The sequence below is a fragment of the Chiroxiphia lanceolata genome, chromosome 7 (genome assembly GCF_009829145.1).
Source record: "Chiroxiphia lanceolata isolate bChiLan1 chromosome 7, bChiLan1.pri, whole genome shotgun sequence".
NCBI lineage: Eukaryota > Metazoa > Chordata > Aves > Passeriformes > Pipridae > Chiroxiphia > Chiroxiphia lanceolata.
This window is the reverse complement of record NC_045643.1, coordinates 6,521,597-6,538,253: the sequence shown is the minus strand read 5'-3', so window position 1 is coordinate 6,538,253 and position 16,657 is coordinate 6,521,597. Positions and strand designations below refer to the sequence as shown.

The following is a 16,657-nucleotide window of genomic DNA, read 5'->3' as shown; positions in this document are numbered from 1 at the left end:
AACCTGTACACTTTTATTGTGGATGATAAAAAAGAAAATATATTACTACTTTCCAAGTAACTTGAATGTAGCAATTGGAATATGTGGGGGTGACGGAAGGGATCTTTGTTTCTTGTATACTTCTAGGTTATATAGACCTGAAGTTGTCCACTTTATAGAAAAATGAAGAAGTACTTGTGAAAATAGTCTCATATGGAGCATGCAGAATTCAGGTGGAGAGCACAGAGCAGGAGCTGGCACCCTTTAAAAATCAAATATTGTGTCTTCATGAATAAAGCTTTGAGGATAAAGATAAGACAAGAAAATACAGCAACCATGTGATATATTAGCAGAATGTTTTACAAAGTCCCCCCACAAAGCACCCGCTGGTTTGAAAAGCCTAACCAGCCCAAGTGAGAAACTATTCACAAATTTAGTATTCAGATTACATACTCTGCCTTTTCAACTGCTCTCTGTACAATGAATGCCTGTACAACTACAGTAACAGACACAGATCTACAGTTTCTGTGGCCTTTGAGCTATTATGAGTATTATGTCTCTCCATAAATTACATCTGCATGTCCTGAAAATACCAACTGTTTTAATAGGAATTAATCTATAGGCTTTTATCTTGGTGAAATACACGGGGTACAGTATGTTGTGTCCCTTTTAAAATTAATAGAGTATGCTCTGAAGGTATTCAAGGATGTTCATTATTTTCTTTATAGGTCTCTTTATTGATGCATATAAGCATAAAACAGTGCTTCACTGTAGTAGAGAGGAGGAGATGGAATAACGGATAGATTAGTGCTTATATGGTTTTTAGGTTGCCCAACGCACAGTTAAGTAAAGAAAGGTCTGTGTTTGTCCTCTTCAAAGTATATTGGGACTGGATCCAGTTTGTCTTCAAAGTGCCCCTTCTATGAGTAGAGAAGAGAGGGTTCAGTCTAACAGCCAGAAAGCGATGCAGGGGTCTGCTGCTCTGCTGTGTTTGCTGCTGGCCGAGGCAACAGTGTGTCAGATGCCTCCTTTTTAATTTGCTAAGGACAAATAAGTCTGCAGCTTATGCTGTGGTGAGATACTATTTACTTGAGCACCTAATAGGAGCCTTTGGGCATGAACTCACAGAACACCTTGACCTTATATAGGCATATAAAAAGAGGAGAATTAGAAAATTTAAACCAGAATTTACATAAAAAGCGTGGTGGTTCTTTTGAATAGTAATTCTCACACACACGCATGTGCACACGCATGCGCATATAGGGGTGAAGTGTTTAAATATTTGGCTGAGAACAGGCTGAGCTCATCAAACCTACCAAAGTACTTTGCTGTCAAATGATGAGGAATTAAACTCTCCAGCACACAGGAGGGGAATTGAGGCCCGTGGAGACTGAGCAGATGCCTGGGAGGACATTATGGGTCTCCAGTAGGTGGCTGTCGGCACAGCCTGTGATCCCTGGGACAGCTGGCCCGAGGGAGGCAGGGCTCAGAGCTCCAGAAATGGCTCTTTCAGAGGTGTGCCAGAGTGACCTCTGTAATATGACAGAACTCTCTGAAAAAGCTGAGAATCACTCCTGGGACACTGCTTGACAGGAAAAAAACTCTCATTGCAATAATTTCTCCATTTTAGAAAAGGAGAACTGAAACAGGAGATAATGACTTGGCTGAAATTACGCAGAGGACCTCTGGCTGTGTTTGGATTTGAGTCCTGGTCTCTTGATCCCCAAGCCATCACTTGAGCCTCAAGATCATTGCAGCTGCTCAGCGGAGTTTGTTGATGTAAATCACTATGGAGCTCTTGCTGCATCCACCAAGCCTTCTACACTGAAACCAGTGATTCACCCCTGTGCTGCTGTAGCCAGGACATGCTCATCTCTACAGCCCTTGGAGTTAACAAGCTGGTTTTTGAAGGCAAGCCCTGTCACCTTATTCCCTGCCCCTTACTTTTCCTTAGGTCACTCCTACTTGTTTTCACAGCTTTGTTTGGTTTCAAAAGCTGATGGAGCAGCAGGATTAAAAAAAATCAGAAATATTTACTGTAGAGGATGGGTCTGGCTTTTCCCATCAGCTTCCATGGCTCAAGCAGGTTCTAACAGCTTTGGGAGAAAAGCTGTTAGCTATTAAATTATTACCTGTAAGGAGAGCCAGCTGGAAGCTTTCAGTTTTCAACATTTTGATGAAAAGCACCATAAAAATCTTGACAACAAGACTTGTAGCATTTCAATGACATGTTTTGCGTTTGTCCCTGCTTTTTAATGGCCTGTAAAAGTGATCAAAGGCTTCAAAATGCTGCTGAGACCCACATCTCAGGAATTTTGACCCCCCAAAATGAAGGCGGGGGGGAAAGCAAAACTCAGAGTGTGTGCTCTTGAGGGAATTCATTTGGACAGCTTTTGGGAAGTCATTTCCCATCTGGAGGAGAGTGTCCACAGGGAGAGTTATTCGGCATAAACTGTTATGGTATAATTACCCAGCTCCAGCTATGCCAGTCTATTTGCTGGTGTAGGCAAGCAAAGTCTAGTTGTTGAAATGTAGGCGTGGGAAACAAGAAGTGTGCTTTCTAGGCTCAGCTCTTTGGCCTTGGGCCGGTCCCCTAACCTTTCTGCCTCCTTCCTGTGCAAAATGAGAAGAGTTAAATGAATCCACTTCACAGGTGTGGTGTAATGACTAATTGGCTAAAATTTGTAGCGCTGGGGAGAGAGAGAGCTGTTGATTAACTTCCGTGTCTTGGGCTGAGTGAATAATTTAGTGTCTTTCTCCAAAGTGGAGTTTGTCTCACTCTCAGGATTGGGTGGCTCGTCTGATGTGAAGTGACAGTGCTAAGAAAACCTGGGGTTTGCCTTGTTGTCTAACAACAGTATTGCACTTGTGTGTAGTTAGACCAAGAGTTAAGGCTTTTGCTTCAAGATTTTGCAGTTAAGATTTTGCTTGAAAGTAAAATTTCCAGGTACTCGGAGCCTTTGATACACAAAGAACGTGGGTATGTAGTGATGGAGGTACTTCAGTGCATGTCTGAAACTCAGTGGTAAAGTGCATGTGTTACTCCCCTTAGTACCAACAAAAATCAAGGATAACTCTCCATTATTCCCATGGGTTGCTCTGTTGGGTGAAGAGGCTCAAGGGTGTATGGACAGCCTGAATTATGATGCTTCCTAGTGTTTGCGTGCTTAACTTTGCAAATTTAAATTTAATAATACCTGCGTATATCGTGCATGACATACATAACCTCAGCTCCTTAATGGACAGTAAATTCTGGTGTCTCATGATGGCATTGCCACGGTCATCAGCACCTGGCAGCTCAAAGAGAAGAAACCAGGACAATGCTATTGCATCTGATCCAGGACCCGTGGAAAGCAGAGAAAACTGTGAGGAAGCACATCAGACATTCACCCTCAGCCAGCTGTGGTGGGCTTGCGTCAGGCCTCTGAGTGGGTCTGTGGGGGTAATTCCTCACTTAGGGGGATGCTCCTTCACTGTGGGGATGTTCTCTCACTTATGGGGTGCCCCTCACTATGGGGGTAATCCCTCACTTATGGAGTGTCCTCTCACTGTGGGGGTAATCCCTGATTTATGGGGTGTCCCCTCACTGTGGGGGATATCCCTTTACTGTAGGGGTAATCCCTGATTTATGGGGTGCCCCTCACTGTGGGGGATGTCCCATCACTGTGGAGGTAATCCCTGATTTATGGGGTGTCCCCTCACTGTGGGGGATGTCCCTTCACTGTGGGGATAATCCCTGATTTATGGGGTGTCCCTTCACTGTGGGGAACACTCGAGGCTGTTCCTTCAGCCTTGGCTGTGGGGCAGCACCAGGGCTCCCCTCAGGACAGTAATGGTGATTTTTTCCCCTTTCCCCACCACATCGACTTCTCGGGAGAGGGGGGAATGGCACGTAGAATCTTGATTGTAACCGGGTTGTCTCTCAACATAAACGGACCACAAACTCCGCTCGTATTTACCGTGAACGTTTAATTAAGTAACAAGCCTGGCAGCGGCACACCCCTCCCCGCCGGCCGCCCCCCGGCCGATTATAAATAGAAGTGCTGAATCATGACTCCGCCGGCCCCTTCCCCCGCCCGGCGGGCGCGGAGCGCGGTGCCCGGGCTGTGTGAGGGGTGCCCGCTGAGGGGCCGCCCCGCGGGGCCGCGGCCGTGCCCTGAGGGCGCGCGTGCCCGCCCGCCCGCGTGAGGCGCGGGGCGCGCTCTGTGGCGGCGGCGGCCGCACTTGTCCTGTAATCGATTGCCGAGCGCGCTGAGCGGCCTCTCGCCGGCTGCGGGCACCCGCCCCCCGCCGCGCCGCGCCGGCCCCGCGGGGCTGCGGGAGCCCCGGGGCGGGGACGGGAGTGTGTGTGGGGCGGCCGCGCGTGGGACCGCGGGGGTGTGAGGGACCGAGCCTGAGGAAGGGTGTGAATCTGTGTCCGTGCGTGTGTGAGGGAGAGAGTGAGCGTGCGAAGGAGGGAGTGTGTAAATCTGTGTCCGTGTGTGTGCGTGTGAGGGAGGAGGTGTGAGGGGGAGACTGAGTGTGAGGGAAAGAGCGCGTGTGTGTGTGAGACGAAGCGTGTGAGGGAGGGTGTGTGTGCGCGTGTCTGTGGGAGGGAGGGAGCGCGCGTGTGTGTGTGTGTGAAGGAGGGAGTGAATGAGCGTGTGTGTGTGTGAGGGAGGCAGTGAATGAGCGTGTGTGTGTGTGTGTGTGTCTGTGTGTGTGTGAGGGAGGGAGGCAGGGAGGGAGCGCGGCCGCCGCCGCCGCCGCCGGATCGGTTTCTCGGGGTTTGACCAGCTGTCCCAGGCTAACCCTCTGCTCTCTGAAGATGGAGGAAGTAAAAACAGGATTACCCTTAGCTACGGCTCCTCCGCCGCCTTAGTCCCCCCACAGCCAACTGCCGTGCACAAACACACCTCCACTGGGCAGAGGGAGCCGACACTAATAAACACACAAACAAAAGGGGGATGGAACTGACTCACTGCCTGCGCGGCTGAGGTAAATCTGCGCCTGGCTTCTTATTATTTCTCTCTTTTTCTGTTTTTTTTTATTTTGTTTTTTCCCTTCCTCCCCTCCTCACCCTCCCTAGTCCCCCTTTCCCCGGCGGGAGGAGGGACAGCTCCGTCCGGTGCCGGGGGTACGCGGGGCTCGGTCCGTCCGTGCGGGTCTGTGTGTGCGGAGGGTCCCCGAGCCGAGCGCGGCTGTGCAGCATCCCCGCGGGCGCCGATGACTTGTTGCTGGTAGCCCAAAAAATAAAAAATAATTAAAAAAAACCCCAAAACACAAAGACCAGACGAGCCTGGGGCCGGAGCCTTGGCGGGTCTCCCCGGTCCGTTACCCAGCCCGGCCCCGCTGCCATTTCCCTCGGCACCCGCCGCCACCTGCGCGCCCCCGGGGGGCTGCGGCCTGCGGCGGGGGGAAGGGGGAAAGGGAATGGAATGACAAGCGAGGCAGGACTTCCATGACTTTGACAGGTTGTGGCAGGGGTGGGGAGCGGCAGAGATGAGGCGCGGAGCCCGGCGTCGCCCAGGGCCGGAGCGGGGAAGTTGGCCCGGCTGTGGTGCGCGGGGTGTGAGTGCGCCCGCCGGGCCCCCCTCACCCCATCCCGCCCCGCATCCCCTCCGCTCCCCCCGAATCCCGTGCCGATCCGTAAGGAACCGGTGGATCAAGTTTTCCTCTCTCTCTTTCTCCCCCTCTCTCTCCCTCTCTCCGCGCTGGTTAATCGCATTGCTGTAGCAGCGGCTGACCTCCCTCCCTCCCTCCCTCTCCCTCTCTCTCCCTCTCTCTTTTTTTTTTTTTTTTTGTTCTTCATCTTCCTTCAAAAGTATGTGCCATTCGTGAGCGAGTTTCCCCGCCGGCTCATCCCGGGGCTTCCCGGCTCCCCGGCTCCGCATGCCCCACCTGTAAGTGCCGGGGGCGGGTTTCTCTCCCCTATCCCTCTCTCCCTCCCGGTTTCTCTCTCTCCCCCCGCTCCTCCCGCCTATAAAAAAAAATATTTTTCCTAAACTTTCTCCATCTTTCTGTGTCTTCAGCTCGAGCGAAACACTCTCCCTCCATTCGTTGTGGAGGGAGAGGTTTAGCAGCTGGGATTTGCCATCACCAGCCTAAAAATGGTGACCAAACTTTTTCTTTCCCCCCTCCTTTTCCTTCTCCTCTCCCTCTTGAAGAAATAAAAAAAATTAAAATCAGGCCGTGTTTTAACTTCGGTTATGGATGTTTCTGTGTTTCTTTTTGTCTTCCTTTCTCTTCCTCCTCCCTTCCTCCCCTTTCTTTCCTTCCACTTCATTGGCTGGGATGATCTTTCCCTGTTGCTTCTGATGTTTCTTTCTTTTTCTCAGTGTGTGCCTGCCTACCTGGACTAGGGGGAAGATAAGGTAATTTTGAAGGGCTTGAGGAAGTGGCTTACCTGTTCTGAAAACTTCTGGGGGTTTTTGAGATTTCTTTTAAGAGTCATGAAAATCAGTAATTGAAGAGTTTGGTAGCAGCTGGGCAGGTTGAAATTTAAGTGTTATGTGCTGAATGCCTTGGGAATTTGATCTGCTTTATACCAAAGAAGAGCACAGAGAAAAGTATTTATTTGTTGGGGAAAGGCGGGGAGCAGGGGGGAAGGAAAGAGGGTTGAGGGAGGGGGAGGGAAGTGGTTTTGGAGACAAGAAGTGAAGCTGCCTGTTTTCCAGTAAGTAATGGAGAAATTCCAGGAGCCAGGGCTAAATATACTTGGCGATCAATACAGAAATGGCTCATTGTGAATAATTTAGCTGCCTGGTGCACTGAGAGTTTTGAAACTAAAGGCAAAAAAGAGGCTGTGGAGGGAGAGAGGAAATAAAATTCTCCTCTGGTCATGTCAGATTCTTAACTTTTCCACTTAAAAGAACATAGTTATGATTATTGATCCCTCTCTTATTTCCCCCCCCCACACAATATATATCAAATGATAGCTAGGGGGTGTCATTCTATACAGTTACTTGGGTTTCGGGAAAGTAATAGCTTGTTCTGTGTCAGCAAAGTGCTTCCAGAAACTTTAAGATTGCTTCACACCACAAAATGTATGATCTGGGAGTTTTAAGTGTGATGTTTGGCCCCGTGCTGTGGTAGATAAATAGGGTTGGAATGAACAGGTGTGTGTACAGGTGTGTGTGTGTGTGTGCACAGAGGTGTGAGACAAAGAGCTGGAACAGCTCTGTTGAAGGGGAACAGACACAGGAGGGTTTATTTTGTTTAGATCAGGATGGAGTCTCTTGTAGTATGTGTGAAAAGAGCAATTGTTAAAGGTATCCATCTCCTCAAAGTCTGTTCTGGCTGCAAGAGCGGATAAAGCGTTACCATCCCAGCGTGAACAAAACAAGTGGAAAGTCAGAGAAAAAACTCTCAAACCGGGCAAAAATGTGAGTGGGGCACAGAGAGAGGGGGATGGTCAGATCAGGATGATCCCAGTGCCACCTGCCCAGGAGGCAGCTGCATTTCTTTACTCACATAATTTACAGGAAGAGTTCAGTGATTTGCAAACGAGCACATGCAATGCACTTGTGTGTTTCTCTAGGCAGTGGTTGCAACAGCAGTAAAATGGGCAACTACTTAGGGCTTTAAGTAAGTTTAATCATTTAATGGTTGATACTGACAGGAGTCTCTGAGGGTGTACTTTTCTGCCTTGCAGCACTGCACTTTGACTATGGAAGCAGAGGCTGCTGATGGATATATAACATGTAAGTAGTCATTTCATTTGATTATTCTGAATTACTTTTCTTTTTCCCCTATCCTTTCTATAATGCAGTCACCTGAAACTTTAGATTCCTTATGTATGGTCTTTGCATTGATACTGAATTAATAGCATTTAAATATAAGCTCTCTGTATGACTGAGAAATGCATGGGGATGGGTGCATGGTTGAGTATCTCTAGGTTTAAATGTTTGCTGAGGGTAAATGAACTTAGCAAATGAGAGAAAGTTTGTCTTCAGCAATTCAAATTGCAGCCAAAACCTTTTTATGCCTTTCCCTATGCATTTCTCTTGTTTTCTTTGTGGGGGTTTCTGTAAGTGCTTTGTTTGACTGTCAGTTAACCCTGGGCTTTGGGAGGAAGGTCTGTATGGTGAAGTACTGTTCCAGTCTTCCCCTGCCCAGCCTGGATTGCCGGTGTCTGCTAATGGAAAAGTAATCCTAACTCACTTGAAACCAAGCAGCTGGGGCAAAGTTTGTCACAGATGTGTGTGTAAAAGACTGATGATAGTGGGTATGAGGGGGCTCTTAAAAATCAAACATTTGTTTGTGTCCAGTGGGAGTCCAGATTTTACAAGCTCTGGGAAGACCCCCCCAGTAAAGGAGGGAAGGGCCGGGGTGAAGGGAGTGAGTGGGCTGTGGTTCTTGATCTTTGTGCAGCTCTGCTGAGGAAGAGGATGGAAACTCACGGGGGAACTTGTTTTGTGCACACAGGTGACAATGACTATTCTCCTGAGAGGGAGCACTGCGGCATGGCCATTGACCTCACCTCCAGCACTCCCAATGGCCAGCACGCCTCCCCCTGTCACATGGCAAGCAGTAAGTCTCCTCTTAAGCCTGTTTCTCTCTAGCAGAGGGTTGGGTTGGTCTGGTCCTCCGGGTCCTCGGCTTGCTTACCGGGTCTTAACCCCTGCTGTAGGCATTGCTAATAGCAGAGGAGGACAAGGGAATTTTGTTGGGTTTTGTTTTGTTGGTTTTTTTCTTTCTTGTTCATGCTGGTGTCTCATCTAAACATGAACGGGATTACTAGTCTGAACTATCCTAAGGTGGCATTTGAGAGCTGGTCCTTACCTGTTCCAGGTAGGAAAACAGTAGGTTTGACATATGCTGGTTTTGTTTCCTCAGGTTTTGAAATCCAAATGGAAGTTGGTGTTATTATTACTTACTGTGCTTCCCAAAACAGCTTGAAGTAGCTTTATTTGAAAACAAACACATTTTATTTACAAAAAAGCTTCACTCTGGCAAAAGTATAAAGTTAAAATATCTGGGTTTGATGACAGGTTGTATTTTACTGTTCTATGCAGTAACTTCAGCATCCTATTCATTACTTCAGCTTTGCCTTTCCAAGTCCAAAAGTGACTGGGATAATTGGGAGTTTATGGCACTTGGTCGTTGACTCTTACAAACTGAAAGGATTTTGGTTTAGAATGTCGGGGAGAAACTGAGAAAATGTAGAGTTTTGGGAGTCTACTGAGAGTGTCAAGTGCTGATAATATTTCTGTAATTATTCTCATGCTGTCTATTGGAGGCAGATAAATATAGTTTACACGCATTTCATAAAAGCAACACTCTCTTCTGTGTGTGAGTGCTGTAGGTTGTTTTACTGGTGGCTACAGTGTTACATCAAGATATTTACCTTAATGTAACCTCTCTACTTGTGTTCAAGAAACCATGTAATATGCTTTGCTTCCAACATACTTAATTTTCTTTCTGGTTTGTGTGTTCTATAGATACATATCTATCTTTTTAAACAGGGTATTTGTATAATACCCCACCAAAAACTGTATTGAAAAAAAAAATAAAACCAAAACCAGAGCTTTTAGGGTTGCTTGCTTGAAAATACACAGTATATTGACTTCAAAGTCTTTCTGATTGAGAAAAAGATGTTACTTTCCTTAAGAATTCTTTCCTCAAGAATTCTTTCCTCCTGCAAATTATGAGTAAAACACAGTTTTATGAGCCTTTAAAAATGAGGGTTATTACAAAGATCTCCCAATTATATACATGTTGCTGGAGAATATGATTGGTAATACTGTGGACTGAACTTTATATGACAACCTCCCATAATTCAGCATCTTTAGACAATTCCAGTTGTACGGCACTGGGAGTCTGATATACTTTATTATGTTGTAAAAGTTTTACTACTCACTTTCTTCATTTTCTTTGTTTCCTTTTTATTAATGGGAAGGCTTCGTTGGAAGGGAAAAAATCTCCGTGTTTTAAATCTTCTTTATAATCTAGACCAAAAAGCATAGTCAAATTGGGGAATAAAAAGATCTGGGATGAAGCAATGCAAAAATTCTGTACCACATTCAATATTTTCATGTTCATTGTGTTAGCATTTTCAATGGTTTTTAAGCTTTGTTAGTTCTTGGAACACACATGCATCTGCAGCCTCGGTGAATATCTTGTTTTTTTAGAGGTGTTTTTTGGTCTCTCATAGGTGTCTCAAATGTTTTCATCACTGCTGCTCTGTGTTAAGCATGTGCCGCTGTTGAAAAATTAAGGGCTCTGCCTGACTTTCCCAAGCCAAGCAAAACTCAAGCTTCTTAAATTTGTTGTAATTTATTTACTCTTTGCAGGCTTAAGAATGTTTTTCAGAGAGGCGGTTTGTGCTGCCTTAAACATGGGAGGTATTGATCAGAGGTTGTCGGCTTTTGTGGCAGCTGTTATGTTGGTTCATTTAAGGTTTTTGGCCAAATCTTGAATCTGGCATGTGTAGGCTAAATCTCCAGGCTGTGCTTTAGAGCTTTCCACCTGTTTTGCAGGGCATGGGAAATCCTTTTAAAGGTTTGGTAACCCAGGGACCCGTGACCTCTTTTTTTTTTTCTTTTTTTTTTTTTAAGGAGTGGTGGGGATGGGCAGGTAAGGAGGAATAGCTGTTTGAAATATTTTTTATGAATTCGGTAGCTCCAAATGGATTGATCCATCATCCACAGTTTTAAGTGGAGGAAGTAGCAGTGTTATATTTCTGTATGGTTTGATGTCCAGTGGGTCACTGGAGGCTCAGAGATGTTGGCTGCTGTTGTAGTGAAGCCCGGAGCATATCATTCTGGCTGGGTAGGGCTTCCTAATGGAGGAGGTGGTATGGGGATCAGACCCCAAATTCCAAACATTTCACTCCTGGTTTGGTTGCTCGTCATCCCCAGGAATGGATGGCCCTATTTGGCTGTGTGCTCTGGATGTGCACCTGCAAGGTAGAGATCTAAGTTTTCACCTTTGTTCTTGCATTCCATCAAATTGTTTTGAACCACAGCTCTTAATTTAGTCTGAATTTGTGTCTGACTCAAAAGGAGAAACACCATGAGAAGGAAATTTCTTGGATCTGCACCGAAATGACTGAGTAGTGCTCTCCCAGCAACACCAAAATTATGTGCTGGGTAAAGAGTTTTTTAGTTCATTAGCCCTTGGCAATCTGTGTTACTACTTCTGTCTGGGCTACTGATGTTTTCAGGTTTGATTCAAAAAGGTTTTGGGTTAAATGTTTTGGCTGCTGCATCCTTTAACCTATTATCATTTTCAAGTATCTAGATTATATTTGTAGGTTATGGATGGGGCTGACACTCAATTTTCCTTGTGAATGAGGTGATCCTGAAAGATGAATCACGCTAAATCACCTGTCATAGCTAACTGATGATCTTACAGATACCTGCCTTTAGCAGAACACTGCATGTGTGTTGGCAGATGCTCTGTTCTAAAACACTCTATTGTAGTTTTATGTAAGCAAAGATTTCAAATACATGTAAATAGTCAAATCTAATAGGTTGATAGATCATCTCACTTCTCTCTACAGCGAAAGACGAATTAGTGTTATACCTGCTGAGTATAGATGATATATTTACATAGCTCCAAATCTGGAAGTCCAGGTTTTCTTCTGATCTTCTGCAGGAAAACTCTTCCAAAGGCTGACACCCAGAGCTGGGCGTCAAAGGCCTGCTCAATTAAGTTTGTGTTGGTACTAGAGGGTTCTCTGCATGGCCCCAAGCCCTCCTGCAGACCCCACCGAGTTCAAGGGAGTCAGTCTTGTTGCCTTCAGTGAGTGTTAAACTGGGCTATAAGTGATCAGAAACCTCCGAATGGGAGCTGGCATGCTAATTAAAGGCTAATGGGGAATCCTTATGAAAGAGGCTTTAAAAAGAAATAATTCCCAGTCACCTCCTCATAATACCACACTGAGTTCTTACTGCAGTTATTAGAGAGATTTTTTTTCCCTGTAGGGTAAAATGGACCTAGAGGAATGTCTGCTTTAGAGACTGCAGGGGCACAGTCATTCAATTAGTTGACTCAATCAATTCTTTGTATAGGATGAAGGATACTTCTCTAAGATCACTTGCCTGGTATCATATGGAAAATAGTAACAGCAGCTATTAGCATCTGACAGTCAGTGGCAGAGGCAATTTCCCCTTAAATTAGGGACTTGACAGTGGGTGTCCCAGTTAACTTTCTTATCTTTCCTTTCACAGACAAAAGGAGCCCTTAAATGAAACAGAGTCAGAACAATCATAAATATCAAACCCAACATCTGATGTTTTAAACTGATTAAGATTGTGGTACACTTTCAAGAGGTGTTTATAGTAGCTTGAAATGTTACTAAGTTATGAGAATTAATTTATTAAGAAAATGAGCCATGTCGGCTGACTCTGTTGCAGAAAATAATGAGGGGACTGCATTTTCTTTGTGGTGGGTAACAGTCACTCTGTCTGACAAGATGGCTAATTGGGACAACAGTATTAAGTGTAAATGATTTCAGCAGCGATATTTAAAGTGAACTTGGGCAAGGTTTTATTATAATGTAACCAATGCTATATTCCCAGTGATCAGGGTGGACTATCAGTTGCACTATTTTTTTGTAGCATCAGAGCCCCAAATCTTTCTTGATTACTTTCATTTTTCAACTCTGAATTGTCATACAACCCCTGTTTTGTCACAGTTATGTTGCCCCTGGGAGAAAGTTATGTGTACCATAGCTGTATCAGCACATCTGTAGGGATAAAGAAACGTAACTGTGGAGCCTGCCTTTTGGAATGAAACTGTGTAAAATTAGAGATTGTTCCATGCCTCCATGGCAAACAAGCCTTACCGTCACCGCAGTGCCCTGCCCAGGCACATGAGGATGGACCTTAGACTGGGATTCTTTTTGGCTCAGTATGTGTTGTGGTTTTTTTAGTAGGATGAGGTGATGAAGGCTGAACCTCTGCAGGAGGCTTTTCTTTAGGGAGGATGGTTGAAACTGGTTGTATTGGGCTGCGGAGGGGGACTGAATTAGTGCTTTGAGGCAGTCACTCCCCTGACATGTGCACTGGGGCATGAAGAATTCTGTCTCCAAAACTTCTGTACTCTGAACTAGGGATTTAGGTCTCCAGTTCCTCCAAATATCTTGGAAAGTGTGAAACATGGCATATGGTGCTAAAAATTCAGACCAGATTACCTCAAGATGCTGAGGAATCTCCTCTCCTCAGCAGTTAAGGAGTAGGGTAGGCAGCATCTATTGGTCTGGGTATCTTTGATCCTGCCTCAGTGCAGAGAGGTGGACTTTTGACAGTCACTTGAGATGTCCTTTGGTCTTCTGTGTCTGACTTTGCAACCTTGACAGTTTGTTTGGGGAGCTCAGCTGTGGAATCGCGCGATGATGCCCGATACAGACATACCTGTGGTTTTGCAGGTTGAAGGACAGTGAAGATGGACTTTGCCAAGATGAGCTCAGACATGAGGGATGAGCTCAATAAAGTCTGGCAGGGAACTGTAAGTAGTGAGGTCTTTTGTCACTCATAAGAGCACTGTCTGTGCTTCAGTCTTTTATCTTAGACTCCCAGAGAATTTCCAGGGCAATAATAGTCATCAGAGTTTTAGCCAATGGATTTAGCTTTCTTGAAGTTTAAGGATGAAAATGAAAAGGTGATCATTGGGCTTTAAACAGAAACAGAGGTTTTTGTCCACATCTAAGAAACCAAAGCTCTGCAGAGTAGTGTTACACTGTTTCTTGGGGGGGGGGAGGGAGGAAGAAAGCCGAACAGAAAAACGGGTTACCTGGAAATTAAACACTCCTGGGATATACTGTGAATTGTTGTACCTCTGATTTTTCACACTGGTGTGGTTGAAATCATGAACTAGTTCCTGTGATACAAACTGTGTGTAAATGAACACCAAGTAGTCACTGAAACTAGTAGATATCTGAGTAACTACTATCTGTGTAGCTCACACTGCATCGGTGAAGGGCTCCCCTATGTATTTATCTTCTGTCACAGTCCTGGCATTCCCTATGGAGTCAGATACTCGGCTGCAAAAACATTCCTCCCTCTCAGTGAGTGTTATAATGAGGGTGGAGTGAAATGATCAGTTAATCTCATTAAATAGGTTTTTATTCATTCTGATGGAAGTCTCATGAGAGGTCATCTGCCAGGGCTTTGTTGCAGTACACACCTTTCTTTGGGAGCTTCTGTTATTCTCTTGGACTGTCAGGTTCAGTTAACTTTCCCTGGTACACACCCTATTACAACACTCAGTGTTCTTGCTAGCTCGGTAGTCAGCAAGTTTTCAGTGTTTGCTTCTGGAATTTCAGTTCCTTTTCAGACATGCCAATGAGAAGAGCAATCCTTGTCTTCCATGAAATATGACACTTTGATAGCAGCTGGACAAGATACCCATTGGAGAGTTCTCCCTCTTTCCCATCTCTGGATCTGGGGGAAGGTCCTGTTGAAATCAGTGGGTATTTTCTCCTGGGAAATCAAGGCTTGTCTCCAGTTCCTGTGGGCCACAGGCTCTGTCTAGTCCTCCAGCTAAGTGGCGGTTTGCAGGACTAAGTTTTACAGGCAGAGTTGCAGCTACCTGTGCCACCTTTGTGCAGTACTGAGGGTGAGCAGCACTCACCCTCTTTGCAGTGCCAAGAGGACACCTTGAAGTGATGCTATTCTAGCTGGGAAGAGAAGGCATAGCTCCTTCTCCTGCTTTTTTTTCAGTAATCCCAGTGAATGAAATTCCTTGAGGGATCCACCTTGAGGCAGGTCTGTAGAAAATTTAAGAGAAAGCTGAGCCACTGTAGTAACCAGACCTGTTGCCAGTCCAGGTGAGGAGACTGTGCATGTTGTCCCTTGCCTGAAGCAGTGGATGCTTGTTTGGAGTCTGGGCAGCTGACTGCTGCATCCCAATGGAGGGAAGCAGAGCTGTGACTATCACTGAGAAGCGATGACCATGACAGGTATGGCTCTGGAGCAGGTGACCAGAGGCCCAGTCCATCTCCCAAGTCTTGTCATTGTGGGGGAGTCCCTTGGTGTTTCTGTGCCTCTTTTTTTCCCCCCTCTTTTAGTTTCTGAGTCACAGAGGCCAGAGATCACTTAGGATGGAGGCTTGGATGGTACATGTTAGCCTTTGTCAAAAGTAGGAAATTTTTTTGCAATATCTACTTTGCTTAGGGGTTATTTTACAGTTAATTTTTGCAGCCACATAGTGAGATGCATTCACAAGTACCTTAATACCAGTGCAGCTTATTTCCTGTCCCACACAGGAGTAACTGCAGTGGTCCTAAAGCAGCCTGTTCTGGTGTGATTACATCAGAGCAACCACAGGATTTTAACTCTTCCCATACGGCTGAGGGTTACCAGGTCTGTGTGTGGACAAACCCCTATTCACATTGCCCAGCAAAATGTGCCCTTGATCTGGAGCCAGGTCTACATTACCGGCTTCAGCTGGCACTGCTGTGTCTGCCCGTGGCTTTGAAGGACTGTAATCCCTCCCAGGCGGAGAGATGCTGGCAGAAGCTCCTGCTCTGAGCAGAGCCCTGGCTGGCAGGGTCACCTGCAAGTGCTGTTACAGGTGTTACAGTGGAGAGTGCCGTAAAACAGCAGACACTGTTCCTGGAAAAGCACAGGGATGATTGATCCCCCTCATTTCTGTGCTGATAGGTCATGTCAACTTCTGTGAATTAGAATATCTTCTTGGTTGGTTGGTTTTTTCTTTTAACTGACTTTTGCTTTCTCCCTACCTCTATTTTTGCTTTCCAGTTTTGGGGTTTATTCTTGTAATGCTGTGTGACCAAGGCATAGCATCACAGAGGTGGTGGGCTCTGTGTGCATTTTATCAGCTCCTTTAGCTCATGGTTGCTCTGTGTTTGTCCTGTCCAGAGAGGTCACTTCCCTTTGGTGAAGCTGAGGTTGGTGGCCAGAACCCTGTGTCCTCTCAGGGATGGGAGGAGGTCAGCTTAGGGCCAAAGCACGCTCCCAGCCCGTGTGTGGAGGATGTGAATGTCTGCACCTGCCAGCTGGTATTGAATAAAAAAGACAGCAGAGTTTAAATGCATCATCTCCTACACAGGTAGGAGACCCTCTTCTTAGAAGAGTGTGGGTTTTACAGAAGGCATGAGCCAAGGAATCTGATTAACTCCAGACCTGTCTCTGCTCTCTCCAACATGGTTTCACGTTACCCCGAGAAGCTGCACAGACTGGTTTTCTCCACCCCCTTTTTCTGCTGTGGTGTTGGTACCACCTGTGATGCTGTTCTGGGCACAGGTGCAGTCACTGCAGTAGGAGAGAGAAGGGGAAGGTTATTGGGAGTATTAAAGTCCTTTCCCTGTTTCTGGCTTGGAGAAGGCCTTTGTGGGACTCAGCTACTGTCCACCCTGAAACTTAATGCAGTGGGGATGGAAGACCCAGCCACATCTTGGTGCTGCTGTTTCCAGGCCCTTTGTCCTGGGGATTGGAAGTCAGAAGCATTTTTTGAAGAAGGTAGGACATGCTGAAGTACCAAAAATCTGTTCAACTTGTCTGCCTCTCTTGTCTGCTTCTCATGAAGCTTCTGCTTATGTGAGGGGTTAAGATGGTCTGTGTTTCCTCTCCAGGTAATGGAAGATCTGGGCAGGGCTTACAGCAGAGATGCTCCACTGGCGGTTAAACCGCATACGTGACAAAGACTGACATCCCGATGAGGGGGTATTTTCTTGTTTATCCCCTGTGTTTCTACACTTGAACAAAATAAGTGTTAGACTGAAGATGTC

General features: G+C 46.0%; 1 protein-coding gene across 8 annotated transcripts in view; it reads left to right on the top strand.

Annotated features, from left to right (window-relative positions):
• Positions 1 to 4,636: 4,636 nt before the first annotated feature.
• The window catches only part of IKZF2 (IKAROS family zinc finger 2), a 119,441-nt gene continuing 107,420 nt past the window's right edge, over positions 4,637 to 16,657 (top strand). For 7 of the 8 annotated variants that reach the window (XM_032693473.1, XM_032693469.1, XM_032693471.1 and 4 more), the window contains exons 1-3: positions 4,637 to 4,956; positions 7,613 to 7,661; positions 8,386 to 8,490. In XM_032693473.1, the coding sequence (XP_032549364.1) occupies positions 7,628 to 7,661; positions 8,386 to 8,490 (139 nt within the window). In that variant the 5' untranslated portion in view covers positions 4,637 to 4,956; positions 7,613 to 7,627. Of the gene's footprint in view, positions 4,957 to 6,296; positions 6,333 to 7,612; positions 7,662 to 8,385; positions 8,491 to 16,657 lie in introns of all 8 variants that reach the window. The other variant, XM_032693467.1, reaches the window with a different exon arrangement.